The sequence below is a fragment of the Heptranchias perlo genome, chromosome 15 (assembly GCF_035084215.1).
Source record: "Heptranchias perlo isolate sHepPer1 chromosome 15, sHepPer1.hap1, whole genome shotgun sequence".
NCBI lineage: Eukaryota > Metazoa > Chordata > Chondrichthyes > Hexanchiformes > Hexanchidae > Heptranchias > Heptranchias perlo.
The window spans coordinates 40,214,381-40,236,191 of NC_090339.1; the positions used below are offsets into that span (position 1 = coordinate 40,214,381).

The window sequence follows — 21,811 nt, forward strand, 5'->3', positions numbered from 1 at the left end:
CCACTATGGCAGACAGGAAGCGCTCACTCATTACGAGCCAGAAGGCAAAAAAAATCGGTGTCCAGGGCCCACACTTGAAACAGGCATTAGGCCCTTTACATATTTGAAAAACGTGCCTAACGCTTATTTGAAGCCCCCTCTGCAATATTGGGTTACCCTGAACGCAGGGCCGGCTGTGTTCAGGAAAACCAAGTCTGCATATGGTCCAACTGGTAGTCCTTAAAGGGACGGACGCAGGCCGCCACCAACCAGGTAAGCATTTAAAATATACTTACCTGATTGTGGAGCCCATATTCAAACCATGTGGGCTGTTGCTGGCCACCACGCCCAGCCACCGCTCTCCCCCTCCCCCCCCACCCAATTGCAGCCTCAAACCCCCCAATCACCTCCGCTACCCACCCTCTCTCTTCCCCCCCACCCCTCCCAATCGCTGACGTCTCAGCGGCCCGATCTTCAAATCCTCTCTACAGACAAGCTGCCTGGGGACGCCTATTAGGTGCCCGAAGCTCGCTCGCTCGATGATAATGAGACCCGAGGCCCAATATCACATGTGCCTTGGGCCTATCCATTCAGGGACAGGGACTGTTCCAAGAATTTTCAGGAAGAGGAAAAAGGCTTAGACCACACCACCCTTTTTCATAGGTCAACTATACCTATTCACCTTCTCACCATATCCCTCAATAAGAACATAAAAAATAGGGAGCAGGAGTCGGCCATACAGCCCCCCGAGCCTGCTCTGCCATTCAATAAGGTCATGGCTGATCTTCGACCTATAAGAACATAAGAAATAGGAGCAAGAATAGGCCACTCTGCAATCTCATCTCTCTTCAGAAATGCATCCAATGCAACACATTTATACAGTTTGCTTCAATAGACATTCATGGTAACCTATCCCACAACTTTATTATCCAACGCGCAGTATCACCTCCAACAAGTGGCAATTTGCAAACGATTTCATTGGGCCCGATGTTAGCAGGGCTGCGGGTTCTCGGCGGGGGGGCTATCGGGCGCGTGGGTAATGCGCCCGGTGAAATTTGTCCGTTTCCCGTGCGATTGTAGGATCCAATCCACTAATTGGATCCACTTACCTGCTCCTCCGGGTTCCCCACTGCTGATCTGCGCGTCGGGCGGGCTGCGCATGCGCAGTAAGATCTGTCAGCTGGAGGCGCTCTATTTAAAGGGGCAGTCCTCCACTGACAGATGCTGCAACAAATAGCAAAAATTATAGCATGGAGCAGCCCAGGGAGAAGGCTGCTCCCAGTTTAATGATGCCTCACTCCAGGTATCAATACATGGGGTGAGGAGGAGGGGGAGGACAGAGATCTTCCCCCCGGCGGGCAGGAGGAAGCGGCCTGCCTCTGCCACCAGGAAGGCCTGGCTCGAGGTGGCAGAGGAGGTCACCAGCGCAACCAACATATCGCCCATCTGCATACAGTGCAGGAGGCGCTCCAATGACCTCAGTAGGTCAGCCAAAGTGAGTACACGTAGTCTTTCCCCTACATTCCGTCTGCCACATCACCGCCCCCACCCCAAATCTCCTTCAGCACTGCCAACACTACTCTGTCACATCACCCCTCACACCCACTCAAAGCTCATCCTCATCTTACCTGCACCTACTCACCTCGCCAGTACTCATCCCGCCACTACCACTCAACCCAATCCTCATACAATCTCATGGCTCTATCTCATACTCACCCTCTCGTGCATCTCTTTCATGGCCAGCCTCACTCAACCTGCCACTACCTGTGCTGCAGCCACAGGGCATGCATCACATATGTGCAGTAGGCAGCGTAAGGCAAACGTGTCGTGAGCATGAAGGGGCTGCACAAGGGTGTTTGAGGGTTTGTCATGGGTGTTACTTATATTGAATTTCTGACCAACTCACATTACATATTATATTGGCACCACTACTGCCATGTCTTCGCGAATCCTGTCTGGTTTGTGCAATAATGCCCTCTCTTGAGGATCACTATGAGGACCCACAACTGATGCCACTCATTGTGTCACTGCAGAGTGGGTGTAGGTGTATTTGCAGGGCTCTTTTGCGCAGACGACTGAGAGACATCGGCGATGTCCCCGGTTGCACCCTGGAAGGATGCGGAGGGGAAGTTGTTGAGGGCAGTGGTGACTTTGACAGCGACAGGTAAGAAGATGGTGCTCGGGCCAGCCAGGAGCAGCTCGGCATGAAAGAGGCTGCAGATGTCCACGACTACATGTCGAGTGACTCTGAGCCTCCGTGTGCACTGCTGCTCAGAGAGGTCCAGGAGGCTGAGCCTCGGTCTGTGGACCCTGTGGCGAGGGTAGTGCCCTCTGCGACGCATCTCTCTCTGCGGTAACCCTCCCTCCTGCTGTACAGGTGGATGTGTCACAGCACTCTGTTGTGGAGCTCCACGTGTCAGAGGTGGACGGCGTGGATGGCGAGGCTGGTGATGCTATTCGCCCTCTGAGGAGGCCATGACTGCAGCTACGGCAGCCCCCATCTGCAAGATGTACATCTGAGGGGGTCCGCAAGGTAGGTACATGTCACCGGACCCCGGGGTAAGTGTGCAGGTTGGTGACTTTGACTGTCAGGAGGAGGGTGGTGGAGGCCAAACTTTGTCCCAAGTGACAGAGTGGCCTCCTGCAATGGGTGAGGGTCTCCCCCCACCACCTGTCAAATGGACCTTTGCAGCTGCCAAAGGCTGACAGCTGCAACACGTCCATTTGACCTGGGAGTGTTTCCCCCAGTGTGGGAAACAGTCCCAGTTTGCTCTAAAATCCCACATATTCCTTTAATCAGGTCAGTTAATGACCTGAAATACCTAAATAAATACCTTCAAGTGGAACCCCGCTGGCTTTAATTGCCTGCGGGATTCCCACCAGCGGGGGCTGCACACGCACGCCGTCGCGTCAGCGGGGAACCCGGAAGTGCGCCGGTTCGGGGCGGGCTCCGGTACCGCGCCGGGATTCTCCGATTTTCGGAGCCCCCCCGCCAGGAACGCACCCGAATGCGGGTGCTAAAATAGAGCCCATTGTCTCTGAAACTAGCCGGAATTCCTCATATGAATTTATTTCCCATTTCAAATGAATATCTACCTTGTTCGCTGTTTATTTTTATAAATTCGACCAATACCTTTTCATCTATAATTTTAGTAGATGGAAAAATCACAGGCTACGCACTGAAGACTTTCTGCATTGCACTCTTTGCTTCTTGCTGGGAGCATGGGATTGCAGAATCATCCCTCATGACTCATCACATGTCCCACTCCAACTCAAGACCTAAGAACTATGGAACACTGCATAGATGCATTTAAGGGGCAGCTAGATAAACACTAGAGGTAGAAAGGAATGGAAGGTTAGGCTGATAGGGTTAGATGAAGAGGGGTGAGAGGAGGCTTGTGTGGAGCATGGACCAGTTGGGCCGAATGGCCTATAAGACCATAAGAGATAGGAGCAGGAGTAGGCCATTCGGCCCCTTGAGCCTGCTCCGCCATTTAATGAGATCATGGCTGATCTGATTTTTACCTCAACTCCACTTTCCCGCCCTTTCCCCATATCCTTTGACTCCCTTGCTGATCAAAAATTTGTCTAACTCAGCCTTGAATGTATTCAATGACTCAGCCTCCACAGCTTTTATGGGTAAAGAATTCCAAAGATTCACGACCCTCTGAGAGAAGAAATTCCTCCTCATTTCCGTCTTAAACGGGTGACCCTTTATTCTGAGACTATGTCCCCTAGTTTTAGATTCCCCCATGAGGGGGTAACATCCTCTCAGCATCTACCCTATTGAGTCCCCTCAGAATCTTGTACGTTTCAATAAGATCTCCTCTCATTCTTCTAAACTCCAATGAGTATAGGCCCACCCTGTTCAATCTTTTCTCATAAGACAACCCTTCCATACCCGGAATCAACCTAGTGAACCTTCTCTAAACTGCCTCCAATGCAGGTATGTCCTTCCTTAAATAAGGGCACCAGAACTGTACGCAGTACTCCAGGTGTGGTCTCACCAACACCCTGTACAGTTGTAGCATGACTTCCCTGCTTTTATACTCCATCCCCCTAGAAATAAAGGCCAATATTCTGTCTGCCTTCCGGATTACCTGCTGCATCTGTATGTTGACTTTTTGTGTTTCATGTACGAGGACACCCAGATCCCTCTGTACCGCAGCATTTTGTATTATTTCTCCATTCAAATAATATTTTGCATTTTTATTTTTCCTCCCAAAGTGGATGACTTCACATTTTCCCACTTGATATTCCATCTGCCAAATCTTTGCCTATTCGCTTAACCTGTCAATATCCCTTTGCAGACACTTTGTGTCCTCATCGCAACTTGCTTTTCCACCTATCTTTGTATCATCAGCAAATTTGGCCACAAGACACTCTGATCCTTCATCCAAGTCATTGATATATATTGTAAATAATTGAGGCCCCAGCACAGAGCCCTGCGGCACCCCACTAGTTACAGATTGCCATTTTGAAAATGACCCTTTTATCCCAACTCTTTGCTTTCTGTTGGTTAGCCAATCCTCCATTCATGCCAGTATATTACCCCCAACACCATGAGCTCTTATCTTGTGCAGTAATCTTTTATGTGGCACCTTATCGAATGCCTTTTGGAAATCCAAATATACTGCATCCATTGGCTCCCCTTTATCCACCCTGCCCGTTGCTTCCTCAAAGAACTCTAATAAATTTGTCAGACATAATTTCCCCTTCATAAAACCATGTTGACTCTCCTTGATTTTATTATGAGTCTCCAAATGTCCTGTTACTACTTCCTTAATAATGGATTCTAGCATTTTCCCAATGACAGATGTTAGGCTAACTGGTCTATAGTTACCTGCTTTCTTTCTCACTCCCTTCTTGAATAGGGGTTTTACGTTTGCAGTTTTCCAGTCCGCTGGGACCTTTCCAGAATCTAGTGAATTCTGGAAGATTACAACAATGCATCCACTATCTCTGTAGCCATTTCCTTTAAGACCCTCGGATGCAAGCCAACAGGTCCAGGGGACTTGTCAGCCTTTAGAAACAGACTTTAGTCTGTTTCTGTGCTGTACATTCTGTGCAATTCTATATAACATCTTAACCTCTTCTTCCTCCTGCCATCTTGAGGCTTTTAAAATCAAAGCTTGGTGACACCACCTCACTGCTTCCTGATTTATCTCATATCTTAAATGTAGAAATTACTACCGGCGATGTTATTGTACAAACATTTAATATGCTCGAATCACCTTCTTGCTGATATTTTAATGGAGGTATTAACAAATTTATTTTAAATGGGTTAACACCTCTGTTAAAATAGCAGAGAAAGGAATCTGGGACAAACACATTAAGCGCTTGTATAAATCGTTGCCAACTAGAGTTTCTACCCTTTAGTCTTTTCAATCAGCACTATCAGCCTTGGCCTTTCGCCTTGGTTTTTTCAATAAAATAAAAATCATGAATTATGAAACTTGCTCCACATTCCAAAATAAATTAAAAATTGATATGATCAATCCAGAATGATTAGTCTTCAAACAAAGCTCAGAACAGACATTTGTAAAGAATACAAAGACATTGGAAATGTTATTCTAAACATAGATGTTAGATGCATTCACTGCGTTTTAGTTGAACTGACAGCATATTATTCTAAAACTCATTGTTAACTCTTGACACATCACTTAGCACATGAGGAATGATAGCACTTACAGAACAGAAAAAAATATTTTCTATATCATTTTTATTTCATAAAGAACATAAGAATATTTAAGAACAGGAAAAGGCAATTAGGCTCAACAAATTTGTCCCTTTTTCACAGTTCAGCAGCACCTGTGTGTTTTCTCAACATATTCTTCAATCTCTTTCTTTTTCCAGTGAACACATTTCACATTTCGGGATTTTTGATCTTTCTTTACAGTGAAACAATTTTGGGATTGAGTTATGCTTAAGGGTCATTTTGCGAAACAACTCACTGTCTATTTCAAACTGATACAATGAGGATCATTGAATGACCTCCTGAGAAGTCTGCATTCCTCCAATTCTGGCCTCTTGTGCACCCCGACTTTGATCTCTCCACCATTAGCGACCATGCCTTCAGCTGTTTAGGCCCTAAGCTCTGGAATTCCCTCCCGAAAGCTCTCTGCTCTCCACCTCTCTCTCCTCCTTTAAGGCGCTCCTTAAAGCCTACCTCTTTGACCAAGACAATGTCTTTATGTCTTCTTCTATAGCTCAGTGTCAATTTTTATCTGATTGCACTCCTGCGATTTGCCTTGGGATATTTTATTGTGTTAAATGTGCTATATAAATGCAAGTTGTTATAGTTGTTGCATTTGCCCCTGTACATGCTTCCCTTATTTGACTACAAAGTTCTTTGTCCAATCCCTCCTTCTGACCTGGTCTATAGCAACTGGTCACAGTTAATTTTAGGGAGGGAATTCCAAAGTATGGGGCCTAAGCAGCTGAAGGCATTGTTGCCAATGGTGGGATGAAGTGGGGGGAGGGTGCAAAAGGCCAGAGTCGGAGGAACAGAAGGTTCTGCAAGGTCATGAAGTAAGTTAAACATAAGGATGAGAATTTTAAATTTGAGGCTTTGAGGGACCAGGAGCTATTGTACGGCATTAAGGATAGGAGTGACTGGTGAACATGACTTGGTGTAGGACAGGCTACAGGCAGCAGAGTTTTGGATGAGCTGAAGATTACAGAAAGTGAAGACTGGGAGGTGGCTAGGAGAACATTGGAATAGTCAAGTCTGGAGGTAATAAAGGCATGGATGAGGGTTTATGTAAAAGATAGCCTAAGGCAGGGATGGAGATGGGTGATGTTAAGGAGGTGGAAGTGGCAGTGGCAGTCTTTGTGATGGAGATTATATGATGCCAAGATTGCAAACATTCTGGTTCAGCCTGGGACAGTGAACAGGAAGAGGGATGGGATTGGTGGCGAAGGTATGGAGTTTGTGGCAGGGGCCGAAAATGATTACTTCATTCTTTCCAATGTAAACCTGGAGGAAATCACAGCTCATACAGGACTGACAAAATAGAGACAGTGGCGTGGTCGAGAGAGCTGATGGAGAGGCAGAGCTGGGTGTAGTGGTATACATGTAGAAGCTGACCCCATGTCTGGGGATGATTTCTCCAAGGTACAGCGTGCAGAGGAAGAGGAGGAGGACCAAGGATAGATTCTATTGGGACTCCGGAGGTAATAGTGTGGGAATGGGAGTGGGAAGAAAAGGTACTGCTGGAGATGCTCTGGCTATGTTCGGATAAGTACGAGTGGAACCAGACAAGAGCAATCGAACTGCGCTAGACGGCAGAGGAGAGAGGTTGAAGGAGGATGGTGTGATTGACCTTGTCAACAGCTGCAGAGAGATCAAGGAGAATGAGGAAGGCTAAGGGACCATGGTCACAATCCCAGTGGATGTTAATTATTATTAATTTTTATATGTGCTCTAAGGATCTGGCTTGTTTTGGGTCACTAGCAGTGCTGGCAGGCTGTTCTTCCAGACCAACATAAACAGAAGAGGGACATATGTCATAATGTTGGCTACAAAGGAAACCTTTAGATAGTGCTTGCATTACGCTGTATGTGATGGTTTTGTGGTTGAAAGCATCCCAGTGTGTATGTGTAGGAGTGAGCAGGGGGACAAGACATATAACAGGATAACCAGCTCTGAGCTTTACCCAGCCATACTCCTTCTACGCTCTTATAGTCAATCATGTCCAGCATGGCCTCTTCAAAGACAAATAAGTCTTAAAGGTTCTGGGCCCTCTTCCAGTCGGGGCCTGTTCCCTTTTGTGATACTGAAGTTTGAAGAGCACATATCAAGGTTAAGTATGTAGTTTTGTGCTTACAGTGAGGAGCCTTTGTTAGAGATAGGGCTGTACCCTATCACTGGCTCATACTCCCTTCAAGGGTGACTTCTCCACTACGAGAACAGGATTGTGGAATTAATCCTATAGCTTCACACAAGTAACTGTCCTGCAGCTCATCCTGTGTGGCAATAAATGAGCATGCAGCTAGATTGTATTAGCAGGAAGCTTCTAAGATTTCACTGTCGCAACAGTTTCACTTGTAAGCTGCAGCTTGTATTTGTGCCCTGCTGTAGTCCAGCCACGGTAAGCATTCAAAAGGCTGTAAGGTTATCTTAATGCCTTGGATGGAGATGCAGTAAAAGAGTAACAGCTTACGAGGTATGCATACTTGAGACTACTAGTTGGCATGGAAAGCTATTGTTTAGCCTCATCTTGGCAGTTTTATTCACTTCTATCATCTTCTTGGGCATTTGGATCCATATCTTCTGAATGTTTCACCATGTCAACTGTCTGCTGCCAAACTTGTTGCACCATTCTTTTCTGTTGAGTGAGCCCTGCAGTGTCAATGAGGACAGCCCTTCACTTTGTTTAGTGTGAATTCCAGTGCACCATTAATAAATTTGGTGATGCAAGGGCAACAAGTCTCCATTGTGCAGGGATTTTGCTGCTCAAACCCTTTTCTCATTTTGCAGGCAAGAATGTAGCCATGTAAATTACTTTCAGCTGTGATCCTGGTGTAAATGCTCTGTCACACAGCTCACACTGCCAATGGGAGTTTGCGGAGAATAGCTAATATAAGCAAATCCTGAATATCGGAACCAAATGGCCAAGCAAGTGCAGGCAGTGGAAGTACTCACTTTGTATTATTTGCCTTTTTTGAGCACCATCAGGAATTTCCAGGATCTAATTACCTTTTGACCCAATTTTTAGTTCCTCCTTCAATGGCCTAGCCTTGTAACTTATTCCACAACCCAACTACTCTTTGGTGAAAAAGTTCCACCTATCTTCCCTTCTTACTTTAAGCTTCCTAATTTTTAACGTGTGTCCCCTGATATATGAACCCTTCACCATAATCAACAATTTATCTGTACCTTTTTTTGTCAATTCCCTTCATAAACCCAGAAACTTCAATGAAGTTACCTCATAGTCTCCGCTTTACTGAAAATAATCCTAGGTCAGCTTCCATAACCTTTCCTCAGAATTTAAATACTTGAAACCCGAATTCCTGATAAAGATGGACTAAAGATTTGGGCAAAATGTCAGACTACATTGTATTTAGGCTCAATGGTGTAGAGTTTTCGCTTTGGGCGCAATCAGAAAATTGTGCCCAAAATGCACTCGAAATTGCACTGGTTAGGTTCAGTTCAAGTTTCCGATAAAAATCTTCCACGAACCAGCGCAATCGGGCAACGTAATAGAACGTAATCGTTCTTTTTTTCTTTCCATTAAAAAGTATACATTGATGTATTTAAGAGTGGTAACCTGGTCCACTTTTATTAATACAGCTGAAAATGGGTTTATCACAAAAAATAAGCATTTTTAGTAAGAGTGTCCAGTCCTCTAGCTGTGAGTAACCTGATGTAAAATCACTGAAAATAACTTTTTAAAAATCTATACCGAACCATTTACTACTTTCATTGGTGTATACTAGTCGGTTTCTTAGTAACTGAAATATTTTTTGATATGAAAAGCTTTAAAAATGTGCCTGTGCACCTATAAAAATTTGTGCTCGGCTGATTCCGCCAGGATTGCGCTGATAATACTGGCATAATGGAGCGGAAACTCTACCCCAATATGTTCTATAACATACCGTTGAACAACTTTTGTTTTTTTTAATGGCTTGTGATACCAAAATCTAAATATTAAACAATCTCCTCTGAACTCATCTAATTTAAAAGGCTCCGTGTGGCCAAAGATACTAATCTAGTCCAACAGGAATCAGCTGTTCTTTTCTAGTTATCTTCCTTGAGCTAGGATTGATGATCCTCGGGGATTGTCCTTTCTATTTTACATGACTTTTCTCTCATTGCGCAATAGAACAACTTATATTTAGCCATAATGCCTCTGGACCTTACAAAGAAAATCAAGCCAAGACCAAATATGATGGGATGAAGAGATGGTGCACAGGAGAAGGAAACTTTATCAGAGACACAGTTGAAGAGAGAACTGTCAGGGGTTGAAGACCAAAAAGTCATCCTGTACTGATATCCACTGAATATATGTCTATTATTATCAGGCTGTACTAAGTTATGAAGTACCAACCTCAGAAAGATCTATTTGAAAGTGCATAGGAAAGTCCATTACCCAGGGAAGCAAATTTGCAATCCTTTAAGCCACGGGGCATGGTAGCCTAGGGACTACCTCAAATTTAGAGACTTGGTCTGTGAGTGTCGGAAATCATACTGTTACATCCTAAACCTTTGAGATTGGCATAGATTGTCTTTCAATACTCACAGGATTTATACACTGAGATAAATCTGCAGAATACTTACTGTTGTTACTGAATACAGAAAAGTTAATATACCAGTTTCCATCACTGTCAATCCCATGAATAGAGAGTGGTGCTCAGTGCAAAGTGCACTCGTAATTATCTGTTTGCAATGGCCAAGTGGCAGAAGGCTAAATCTATTCTCCTCATGCTGCCATAATCATAGCTCTGTATTCCCAGTGGTAGGTGATTCGATCAAACTTTCTTCCAAATATCTGTTTGGGTCGATGTTTAGTGCTTTCCTTGACACTTGTATGGTCTCGCTTAACGAGGGGAAATTAAACAAAAGGGGTGATTTTAACCCTGCCTGCCCGGTGAAAACTAGACTGGCAGGCAGTTACAATTGGCCAGGAGGCTTACCCAACAACGTCCTGCTCATTTCCCGCAGCCTTCAATTTTAACCTGCTCTTCCGAGCAGGTGGCAAGGACATCCGCCTGAAACTGAGTCCTTCTTTAAGCATACAGATCGGGCTCCAATAACATCATCGGAGCCTGACTGCTATTTTAACCAGTGGCCTGAGTGGGGAATCTACTGTGGCTCTCCTGCCAAGTGAAGCTAAAGGCAGAAGAGTCGGGGCCAATGAGGTAAGTTTTTAAAGTGCTATTCCAGGCCCCACAAGGAAAGTTTAGGCCTCCCCTGTCTCAGGCTCCACTCCTTCCCGATCGCAAGGTCTTCCTTAAACACCTTTCCCCACCTGGTGTACGTGAGTGCCAGGGACCATACCTTCGGTCCTGGACAGTGGAGCCCAGCCACCCGACACTCTGCTCCTGCTCGCTGGCTAGCTGCCGCTTCCCACAGATTTTAGGTGGGCCATTGACCGAGGGCATGCTAATGAGGCCCTTGAGTCCAGATTACGTGAGTCTCATGCTGCCAAGGGCAGGGGCATTTGCTGCTCACCTCGGTCCCCGCTTGCCTGATTCCCACTCTAGGTTAAAATCAAGGCTAAAATGAAGAAAAATCAGCTCGTTGACTGTGCCAGAGCAGTGCAGTGAAGAATCTCAGTCCTATTGATCTTTATTTTCTCTCCTGAAGGTATTGACTCCTCACAGGTGTCAGTCACTCTCTTTATGGGCTCAATTTTAGGGGGGCAATTGCGGGTGCGTTGAGGGCGGGGGTGCTCTGAAAATTGCAGAAATCCCGTTCGGGTTCAGATGCCGGCTCCGACCCGCCAACTTCCGAGTTTCCCAGGGACTCACCTGTGTGCGTGCGGAAAACTCAAAACTGGAAGTCCCGCCGGCAATTAAAGGGATGACAGTTAAAGAGCCAAATATACCTCATTAAGGTACTTAAGGCACTTTACCTGTGACAGATTAAATAATTGTAACGATTTTTAACTTACCTGGGCGGTTTGCCCACCGCTTCTAATTCATGCCTCTGGATCAGGGAAAAATAAACTCAATAAATTACATAAAAAACCATAGAAGGAAGTTAAAACACAAAATGAACCAACCTTTGCACCCTGCTCCAAAATCCGATGTCTCCCTCTCCAATCTCCCCCCCCGATGTCTTCCTGATCTTCCCCTCTTCATCCCCGATCTTTCCTTCTCCCACCCAATCTTCCCCTCTCCCCCCCGGATCTTCCCCTCTCCTCCCACCCCCGATCTTCCCCTCTTTACCCCCGATCTTCCCTTCTCCCCCTGATCTTCCCTTCTCCCCCCGCCGATCTTTCCCTCTCCCCCCAGATCTTCCACTTCCCCCCCCCCCCCAATCTTCCATTCCAGCGCCGGATGATCTCTCGCTCTCTCTCTTTCTCGCCCCCTCCACCCTCACGTTGCAGCTGTCAATCAGGCTGGCTGCCAGGCGCGAAACCCGGAGAGGACATTAATTATCAGCAATCAACGTGCGATCGTGTCGGAAACGGTAAGTTTTGTTCATGCGGGTTTGCCGCACGCACCTTCACCCCCCCCCCCCCCCCGCCCCCCATCCGCTGCCAACCCGTCACCATTGCAAAATCGACCCCTTCCTTTCCCAAGTAGCCATTATTGATATATGAGCCTTGACAATAAAGCTCTGTTTTTCAGAGGCCCCATTGGTGGCGCTGGGCAGATCAGAAAATTGTGTGTCAAGCCTTATGTGACCGATTTGCAATGCACCTGATTTTCCAATGACCCCTTGCTCCTAGCACGCAAAGACCTCATTTAACTTAAATTATAATTCAAATTGTGTTGCTTACTGATTCTTGCAACTTCAGTAAAGCTCCATCCACAATGCGCACATCACCCATATAAATGGGGTGCACTGGGAATCTTGACACCTGCCATGCTCAATAGGCTTCTTCAAGGTAGCTTTATGTTGCACAGTTATGAAAAGTCTTTTTTATGCATTCTTTGATAAATATTGTTGCATTTTGCTCTGTGCATTAGTTGGTTTTGCTGGATAGTGCACTATATTTGCATATTTCAGCATTCTTAAACATTCCCAATTGGTATGGTTGATAATTAATTGCCTTGGTCTGTGACTACGGAGGTGTCCCTGCATTCTCTTGTCCTTTCTCCTCTTCGCCCTCTTTGTAGCCCCCTGAGGTTGACTAACCCGCCAACACCTAAGCCCCGATTTTCTGTCGCTAGCAGAAATGGGCTTGAGATGCTCATGGTGCAGATGCACCTATGCCTGCAGCTCAAGGGTTAGACCACACTGAATTTTCTGACAGGAGTCTTCTCCTAGTTTGAATAGGTCCCCTGCCTAGATAGCTTGAGCTTAAGACACTTGCCTAGGGAACAGAAGATCTGGTGAGGCAGCAACTCTCAAAGGACTCTAGCTCAGTGTTAAAGTGCAAGTTGTGGTAGTGACAGAAAAATTAATTGTTCACAATGGTACAGCGGAGAACATGTGAGCAGCCCTGCTACTTTTGATGCTGAGGGTTGCAGATCCTTCTGAATGTGGTGCACCAAAGGAGGATGACTATATTTAGGGCTGACGGCCACCCTCCAGTAAAAACACAAGTGCAAGCTGCATGAGGGAGGTCACTGACTGAGTTACTGCAGTCACCCAGGTCCTTCATTCCTGGTTTGAAATTCAGAAAGAAATTTACTGGTATCAGGAGGAAGAAGGAGGTAACTGTACTCCTTAAGTTTGTGTACATTTCTTGTAGGGTCTATCAACCAATGCACAAACCTGAATTGGGATCTATTGTACCTGCATGGAGGTACCATTTGAGGCATTGTACATAACTATTGCCCTTTTACACACAATCTTTCATTGTGAAAAAGCTGCACAACGCACGTTTCTTGAGGGTGGAGGTGGCAGTCGAGGAACTGCAAACATGCTGAGACATCCAGGCTGAGGTGGATATCAACTCAGTGTTCAGGGGCTTGAACCCTTGTCTCTGCTCATTGGGGCTGTTGGGTGTGGGGCTTGAATCCATAGCCTTCCGACTGAGCGATGGGAATGCTACCACTAAACCAAAGCCCGCTCAGTGGTACCCTGTGGAAATGTGAAAAGCGCTTATTACAATGAATTGTTATATGGTGTGATTGTCTCCTGTTACCTTGGTTAATCTGGTGAGGTCATTAAACTTCTTCCAGCACTGAGCAGCCAAGCAGAAATTGGTAGAGATTACATTCAGTATCAAAGCCACTTTTTCCACTGGGCATACACCATGCCTTTGGTTGTCCTCCCTCCCTCCTGCCAAACATCTGCTGCTTCCTTTGCTTTATTTTGGACAGTAAAACCTCTACAGAGGAGTCAGAAAACTTGGGTCTGTGGGCCCTGCTTTAGCACCCTAATGCATGCTTTTTTGCTCTCTGCAGTTAAATTCCTATTTGTCAGATAATCTCTGCCCTGTCCTTTTTAGTTGTTGCTGCCGCTTAAATGCAATAATGCCAGATTCCCCTCCCTCTTCTACCCACACCCCCTCAAAGGTAAGTCCCCAACAGAGGGCACAAATAGTGCTGGGAACTCGTACTTGATATTAAAATTAACCCGCGACAGGGTGAGGGCTGGGTTACACCGACAGGCCGAAGTACAGTTCTGATGTACTTCTTGCGGCAAAGTTGCAGCGAAATTTGTTAAACTGGGCCTTTGAATAGAAATTTATTTAAAGGATCAGCCTGCAGCTGTAATACCAGCTTTTCAACTCTTATATTCAACTGTTTTTTGCATTTTTTGTTTGTTTTTTGCTGCGGTCAGCTGTGGATAAAGAGGGTTAGTGGCATAGGTTTTGGTCCATCAATTTTTTGCTACCAAGCTCCTAAATTGGGGCAGTGGGTATTCCTATGGGAATCACTCTTTATATTTACGCTATTTGGAAAAGAAGGAGGAAGAAAGTGAAACCAGACACATCAGATTACATCAGAGAAGAATTGTGACCATCTGCGATTGCGCTCCCAACTGTATAGAGGCAACAGTGGACTTACCTGGACTTTTCGGAGGCCTGTGATATCCAAGATGTCATCAGGCCACTTGTGGCCTGTGAAGTTCTTTGATCTAGCCTACAAAGCTTCTGTCAGTTCCCTTCTTCTTTGCATTTGTGGATGAAGCTGACTTCAGTGTCTTCAATACCCGTTTAACATTCCTAGGCTGAAAGACTGGAGTAGTGGATTTGTCTTGTCAGGGAGCAACATTTATTCAACCTCCAGGCCTAGCAATTTTAAAAAGCTGAAGCATTCTCTCCCACTCCCTTTAGTGGCCCCAGTCAGATGTCTTCTCTGTTCACTGAGAAAACAACTTTTGAAGTGGGGCTAATAATCTTGACGATAGTGGAATCTTCCTTAGGATATACTGCAATGTGAAAGGGGGAGAGAGGAGAGGAGAGAGAGAGATATAATCAGAAGAGGAGAGAGGAGAGAGCACCAGAGGACAGAGAGATAAAAAGTAAGGCCAGACATGAGAGAAAGAGATGACAGAACCAGAGCAGGAGGGTGAAAGAGGGGACAGAAAGCAAAGGCCAGAGCAGGAAGAGGGGGAGAGAGAGAGCGAGAGTGACATGGCGGGGGGGGGTGGGGGTGGGGGTGTGGTGATTGGGGACAGAAGAGAAGTGGAGAGAGAGAGAGAAAAAGAGGTAGGAAGATAAAAAAAGAATGAAAACAAGAAAGCGAATGAACCAGGCTTTGGGAGGAGGAATATGAGAATGCAGGCAAAGGAGGTGGAGAATGTGAGAAAGAAAGAAGGGGAAGGAGGAGAGGGAAAAGGAGGATGGGGGGTCTCACACCGTGTTGTTTTTTTCTGTATAGTGAGTGTGTGGGCATTCGCATCACATGCAACCCACTCACTGGTTTGACACATGTATCAGGCTCGCAGCTCCAAAGCGTTGGACATCCCTGGCATAGGCTAGGGTTCACTAGAGAGGTGGTGATAGAATTGTACTGATGCTGCAAGCAGACCTGTAGCCAAACTGCAGGGCAGACATGACACTGCCAATGGCTGTTAAGGCCACTTCAGCCCTGACTTTTTATGCCTCAGTCTCATTCCAGGCTGCTACAGGGGACATCAGCAATATCAGTCAATCTGCAGTGCACAAATATGCCTAGCAGGTAATGATGCATTATTTGCCAGAATAAGCAACTTAATCACTTTCTCCGTGGCCAACCAACGACAACATTTTTTCAAATTGCAGCATTCTCCGAAATGGAAGGCATCATTGATTGCATCTACATAGCATACTCCTGTACACAATAATTGCATTCATTAATTGCAAGGGCATTCACCCTATTAACCTACACAGGATCAGGCAGGCCAATGCCTACTTCCAAGGCAGCAGGCAAGATGCCTTTATTATAAGGAAATCTACCATGTTGCCATCATTTGACCCAGAAAGAAATGTGAAAGATTGGCTCCTAGGGAAACAAGGCTACTCTCCGCAGCTGTATAACTCCCCTCTACAGCAGCCATGTACACCTGGCGAGCACGGGTATAATGAGATGCATCCATCTATGAATATCATCATTGTACGCACCATTGGCATATTAAAGCAGAGACTCAGATGTCTAGACAGATCAGGGGGTGTACTGTAATACAGCATGGCTAAAAGTCTCCCATATCATTGCATGCTATAAAACTTTACAATTCTACAAGGCATTGCCAAGGAGTACCTGAAAAAGGAAAGCATTTTGGTAAAGGGCAATGGAAAGATAAAGATGGGACTATTAATGCATTGTCCATATTTGCAATTTAAGAGAAAGCATCCTATATTAGAACTTGCTAGATGTTTCCTATTTCTTCCCTTCTGCCATTGAAACTCTAGTTTATGTCTTCATCATCTCAAAGCTTGACTTCTCCAGTGCCTCTCTAGCTGGCTGCCCACATCAACCGTCACAAGCTCCAACTCATGCAAAATGCCACAGCCCACATCCTAACCTGCACTAAATCCACATTCCCATCATCTTGTCCATACTCCTCCAACGGCTCTCCTTTCACTCCAGTTCTGGGGCACTGTTCTCTCCTCCTTTTGCTCTCACCTGGAAAAGCGCAGGCACTACATTACTGCCAATGACTCCTTTTTTTTTATTCGTTCATGGGATGTGGGCGTTGCTGACGAGGCCAGCATTTATTGCCCATCCCTAATTGCCCTTGAGAAGGTGGTGGTAAGCCGCCTTCTTGAACCGCTGCAGTCCTTGTGGTGAAGGTTCTCCCACTGTTAGGAAGGGAATGCTGTTAGGAAGGGAGTTCCAGGATTTTGACCCAGCGACAATGAAGGAACGGCGATATATTTCCAAGTCGGGATGGTGTGTGACTTGGAGGGGAACGTGCAGGTGGTGTTGTTCCCATGTGCCTGCTGCTCTTTTACTTCTAGGTGGTAGAGGTCGCGGGTTTGGGAGGCGTTGTCGAAGAAGCCTTGGCGAGTTGCCGCAGTGCATCCTGTGGATGGTACACACTACAGCCACAATGCGCCGGTGGTGAAGGGAGTGAATGTTTAGGGTGGTGGATGGGGTGCCAATCAAGCGGGCTGCTTTGTCCTGGATGGTGTTGAGCTTCTTGAGTGTTGTTGGAGATGCACTCATCCAGGCAAGTGGAGAGTATTCCATCACACTCCTGACTTATGCCTTGTAGATGGTGGAAAGGCTTTGGGAAGTCAGGAAGTGAGTCACTCACCGCAGAATACCCAGCCTCTGACCTGCTCTTGTAGCCACAGTATTTATATGGCTGGTCCAGTTAAGTTTCTGGTTTTTCTGCTTCCAATGTCATCTATGATACACTCCAGGTGTCCATTCTTAGCTATCTACAACTTGGTGTCATTATCCAAGCTCCACTGGGAGCCCCATCATGTCGACTTCGAAGTTCTCATCCTTGCTTTCAAATCGCTCCATGGCCTTGCTTCACACAACCTAAGTGATCTCCTACATGCAACCTCTGCTCCCCTAACGCCAGACCTTTCTCGGCCCTTACTCCCTCTGCTCCACCATCGGTGGCTGCTCATTCAGCCACTATAGTGCTACACTTAGGAATTCTCTACCCAGTTCTTTCTACTTTATCTCCTCTTTCCAAGCTTTCAACAACCTTCTCAAGGCCCTCTTCTTTGATGTTGCCTTCAATTTCCCATCCTGGTCTCTCCATTCTATTCCTTTTTCCTCATGTTTGGCGTCTATTGTATCTCTTTCCTCCTTATTGTAAATTGATCTGAGACATCGACTGCAGCGGTTCAAGAAGGCAGCCCACCACCACCTTCTCGAGGGCAATTAGGGATGGGCAATAAATGCTGGCCTCGCCAGCGACGCCCACATCCCGTGAACGAATAAAAAAAACATCTTCCTGTATGTGAGGAGCACTATATAATTGCAAGTTGTTATTATCAGGGTGGGTTCTTTGACCTTGGCTTATCTAGTAATGTCATTGAACGTTTTTCTGCAATGATTCCAGATATGTTGTGTCATGGAGGTAGCATTCATATTAGTGGCCACCTCCTCCCATTTCCTTTGGGCTGCTTTTCTTCAGGGCCTGCAGCAATCTCTGTCAAAGAGGGACCCGCTCCTCTGCCTCCCCTCCACTAGGAAAATCTTTTGGAGAATAGGCCATATCATGGCCTCCTCCACTCCTTCCTAACATTGGCCTAGAAATTAGATAGTGCCATGTCCATTTTTCGGGTGCTAAATGGGCACCTAAGCCTCCAATATGGTGGGCAAGAAGCACATGCTCATTACGAGCTGGAAGTGCACTGCCCGCCATATTGATGTCGGCAAAAAAATTGGCGTCCAGGGCACATCACATAATACAGAAATTAGGCTCTTTACATAATCAAATAAGGGGCCTGATGCCTGTTTGAGGCCTCCTCTGCAATATTGGCTGGCTTCTTTCAGGAAAACCAGGTCTACATGCGGCCTAACAGGTGGTCCTTAAAGGGACTATTTCAGGCTGCAGCCAACAAGGTAAGCGTTTAGAATATACTTACCTGAAATGTGGAGCTGGGAGCAGCATAGAGTGCTCCTCCCAGCTCCACATTCAAACCATGCAGGCCACTGCCAGCCACAGCTGCCCCCCTGATCGCAACCTCAACCTCCCCCGACATTGCTGCTACCCTCCCCGAATGCCGCTGACCACTACCCACCCTCCCTGACCCCAGCAACAGCTACCCACCCTTCCTGATAACCGCTACTTTCTCTCTCGGCCACCGCTTCCCATCCCCCTCCTGATCTTGGACACCACTACCTTCCCTCCCAATCACTGCTAACCTCCATCCTGATTGCCCCCCTTCCGGTCCCCTTTATGGACTTACCAGAGGGCCACTGCTGGCATCGCAGCGGCCTGATCTTCAAGTCCTCTTCTCAGGCGAGCTGCCTGGGGATGCCCATCAGGTATCCTCAGCTCACCGATTCGATGATAATGAGGCCTGAGGCCCAATATTACATGCACCTCGGGCCTATATATTCATGTGCAGGAATCAAACCCTGCACCCTCTGTGTGCCTGTTTTTGGGCATGCTCAAATTTCCATTGTTTTTGACAAAAAGCTTTCTGATTTGAAAATTTTCAAAATCACAAAGCCCGTCCCTTTTGAGACGCTCAAAGGATGGAAGAATTTTTTATATATAAAGATTAGGGATGAGTAGGGTCCAAGATTTTAAAATAATGAAGGAAATTGAGAAGTATTTTTTGTGCAATATCAGGTAGGAAAACCAAAGAAAATAACTGGAAGCTGTAGAAACCCCAGCAGAAGGAATAACATGTTAATGAATTAAGTCTTTGACTTATGGAATAGACTAGCAGCTAATGCAGTGACTAAAAACTCAGTTTAAACAAAAGGAAATAGATCAATTTCTGGCTCAGCTAAGATTTAAGTGAAATGTATTTGGTTTAGATGGAACAAACTGGGCGACATGGACATGTTGGGCCGAAGGGCCTGTTTCCATGTTGTAAACTTCTATGATTCTAAACTGGATGAATTGAAAAGCCTATTTTTGTTTCTACCATTTATTTTCAACCTCCTTTGTTATGCCACTTTTCTCACCGTCCCTCCCCTTCGCCTAAGGTATCAACTTCTTGCTGGGTCAATAGTCACCCTCCAATACCTCACTCAAGTGGTTAATATTCATGTTGAGCCTTGACAGGTTATTTATCCATGGCAGCTTCTCACCAGATGTTCACATCCATGCTCTTCCATCAGGGATTGCTGGATAATAATCAGGAGCAATAACAGTTGTCATTTTTCCCCTTTCTAATTCAAGGAGACCAATTGGAGAACCCTCACTAACTACCAAGCTGAGATCATTTAATTCAGTATAGAATAGGAATAGAATTGAGGACCATCCTGGTCTGAATGGTTCAGCTACTTGCTGCCTTAACTGGACAGCCCTGTCCCTTCCTCTTTACACTGATGTATCTAAGCATTCACCATATTGGGCAGAAAAGTATTGCCATTCTGCTCTGAGTATAATTACATTCCTGCATGGATAGTTTAGATTTCCTATCCTAGTTTGCTTTCTAATGGAATATAATAAACATGTAGAGTGTCTCAGCCATATTTAGTTATTTGTCTTTTTCACAAAAGAAGATTCTTTCTTGGCAGTAATTTTCTTCTCCTCTGTTGGTTTCTATTCACATTTTGTTAACTTTACCCAATCACTGTATCATATAATTATCTAGTCAATCAACTGCCAAATAGAGTGTGATCGTATACCAGAGATTGTGTGTGAGATGGTTTATATTCATTTGTGATGATAATAACTTTAATCTCTTGTTATTTTTTTCTCCCCTTTTCTGTGGTTATTTTTAGCTGATCAGTGGCGGTTACATTGTCAGTGCTGAGGCAGTATGGGATCACGTCACAATGGCCGACCGTGAGTTGGCATTCAAAGCGGGGGACGTTATCAAAGTCCTCGATGCCTCTAACAAGGATTGGTGGTGGGGACAGATTGACGATGAAGAAGGCTGGTTTCCGGCCAGTTTTGTGAGGGTAAGTGAAGGAGAAAGAGAAATGCTGTATATTTCCCATTTATGGTTGATTGCTGCTTTCACGGGAAATTAATCACTAGAGTGGCGCAAACTCACATTTTGTGAACAGAAAAAGAATAGAACTGAAAATGTAAAAGATAAAAGGAAAAATACTGCAAATGTGAAATAAAAATAGAAAATGCTGGAAATACACAGCAGGACTGTCAGTATCTGTAAAGAGAAAAGATTTTAAAATTTAAAAAATAATAATTTTAAAAGAAAACATTTTAGATGGAGACCTTTTGTCAGTTCTGATGAAGGGTCTATACTCCAAACTTTAGCCTCTCTTTTGTGTTCACAGATGTTGTATAATTTCTATTTTTATCTCTAAAAGCCAAGGTCTAGCAATGATGTATTTACGTTGTCATGATACAAAACAACAAATGTATCTTAAAACTAACAAATATTTAGGTTTACTAGTTGATCTCCTGTGGCAGTGTACGTGGGCAGTCAAGACAAAGGGTCTTTACTTATGTTTTGGCCCTGGAGTGCTGTTTATCTGAAAGAAATTTATGATGGGTGGTGGATGACAAAGTGTATCTTTGATCGAATGCAGTAATCATTTTGCCATTTAAAATATTGTCTCACGATTTGAAGGGTCAGGTCAGTCAACATCAATTCTCTGCTGATTGGAAGAGTGAAAACAAATTAAGTTGTAGACTACTCCTAAACCTTACTATTAGTGCCAATGTAGAGGCTGGTCACAAGTGGATGCCTGTCACTGGATGTGATAGATAGAGTACCTTTGTGATTTTTTTTTGGGTGACATTGGCTGTTACTAGTGGTGCAACTGAGAACTGAAAAATGCATTGAATGTACTAGTCCTGAATCTGTGTGACAGCCCCATTTAGACCTGAATCTTTGGGGCTAGATGGTGCAAATTGAGTTAAGTGCATAGTACAGTATTTACTTCCATGTTTTCCAATAACAGTCTGTTGTGTGTGCATCTTGCAACTGGAAGCAAAGGCCAAATTTCAATCTTGTAGGTCTCTTACAGATCAATAGATGCAGAACAATAGATCCCTAGGAAGCTACATTTGGGAGCTGTACAAGAGTGTACTATCATGAAGGGGTGGTCTCAGCAGAAGTATTATGCATAGTTGCTGTAGTAGATACTGGGCCAAGTGGATTATCACCAGTCTTTCATCTCTGGGATCTGGAGTCAAGTCCAGCCCAGGCTGATGGGATGAAAG

General features: G+C 45.3%; 1 protein-coding gene across 1 annotated transcript in view; it reads left to right on the plus strand.

Moving 5' to 3' along the window:
* arhgef9a (Cdc42 guanine nucleotide exchange factor (GEF) 9a) overlaps positions 1–21,811 on the plus strand; it is a 212,393-nt gene that overhangs the window by 77,266 nt on the left and 113,316 nt on the right. The window contains exon 4 of the mRNA XM_067996679.1: positions 20,401–20,580. Within this exon, the coding sequence (XP_067852780.1) occupies positions 20,401–20,580 (180 nt within the window). The remainder of the gene's footprint in view (positions 1–20,400; positions 20,581–21,811) is intronic.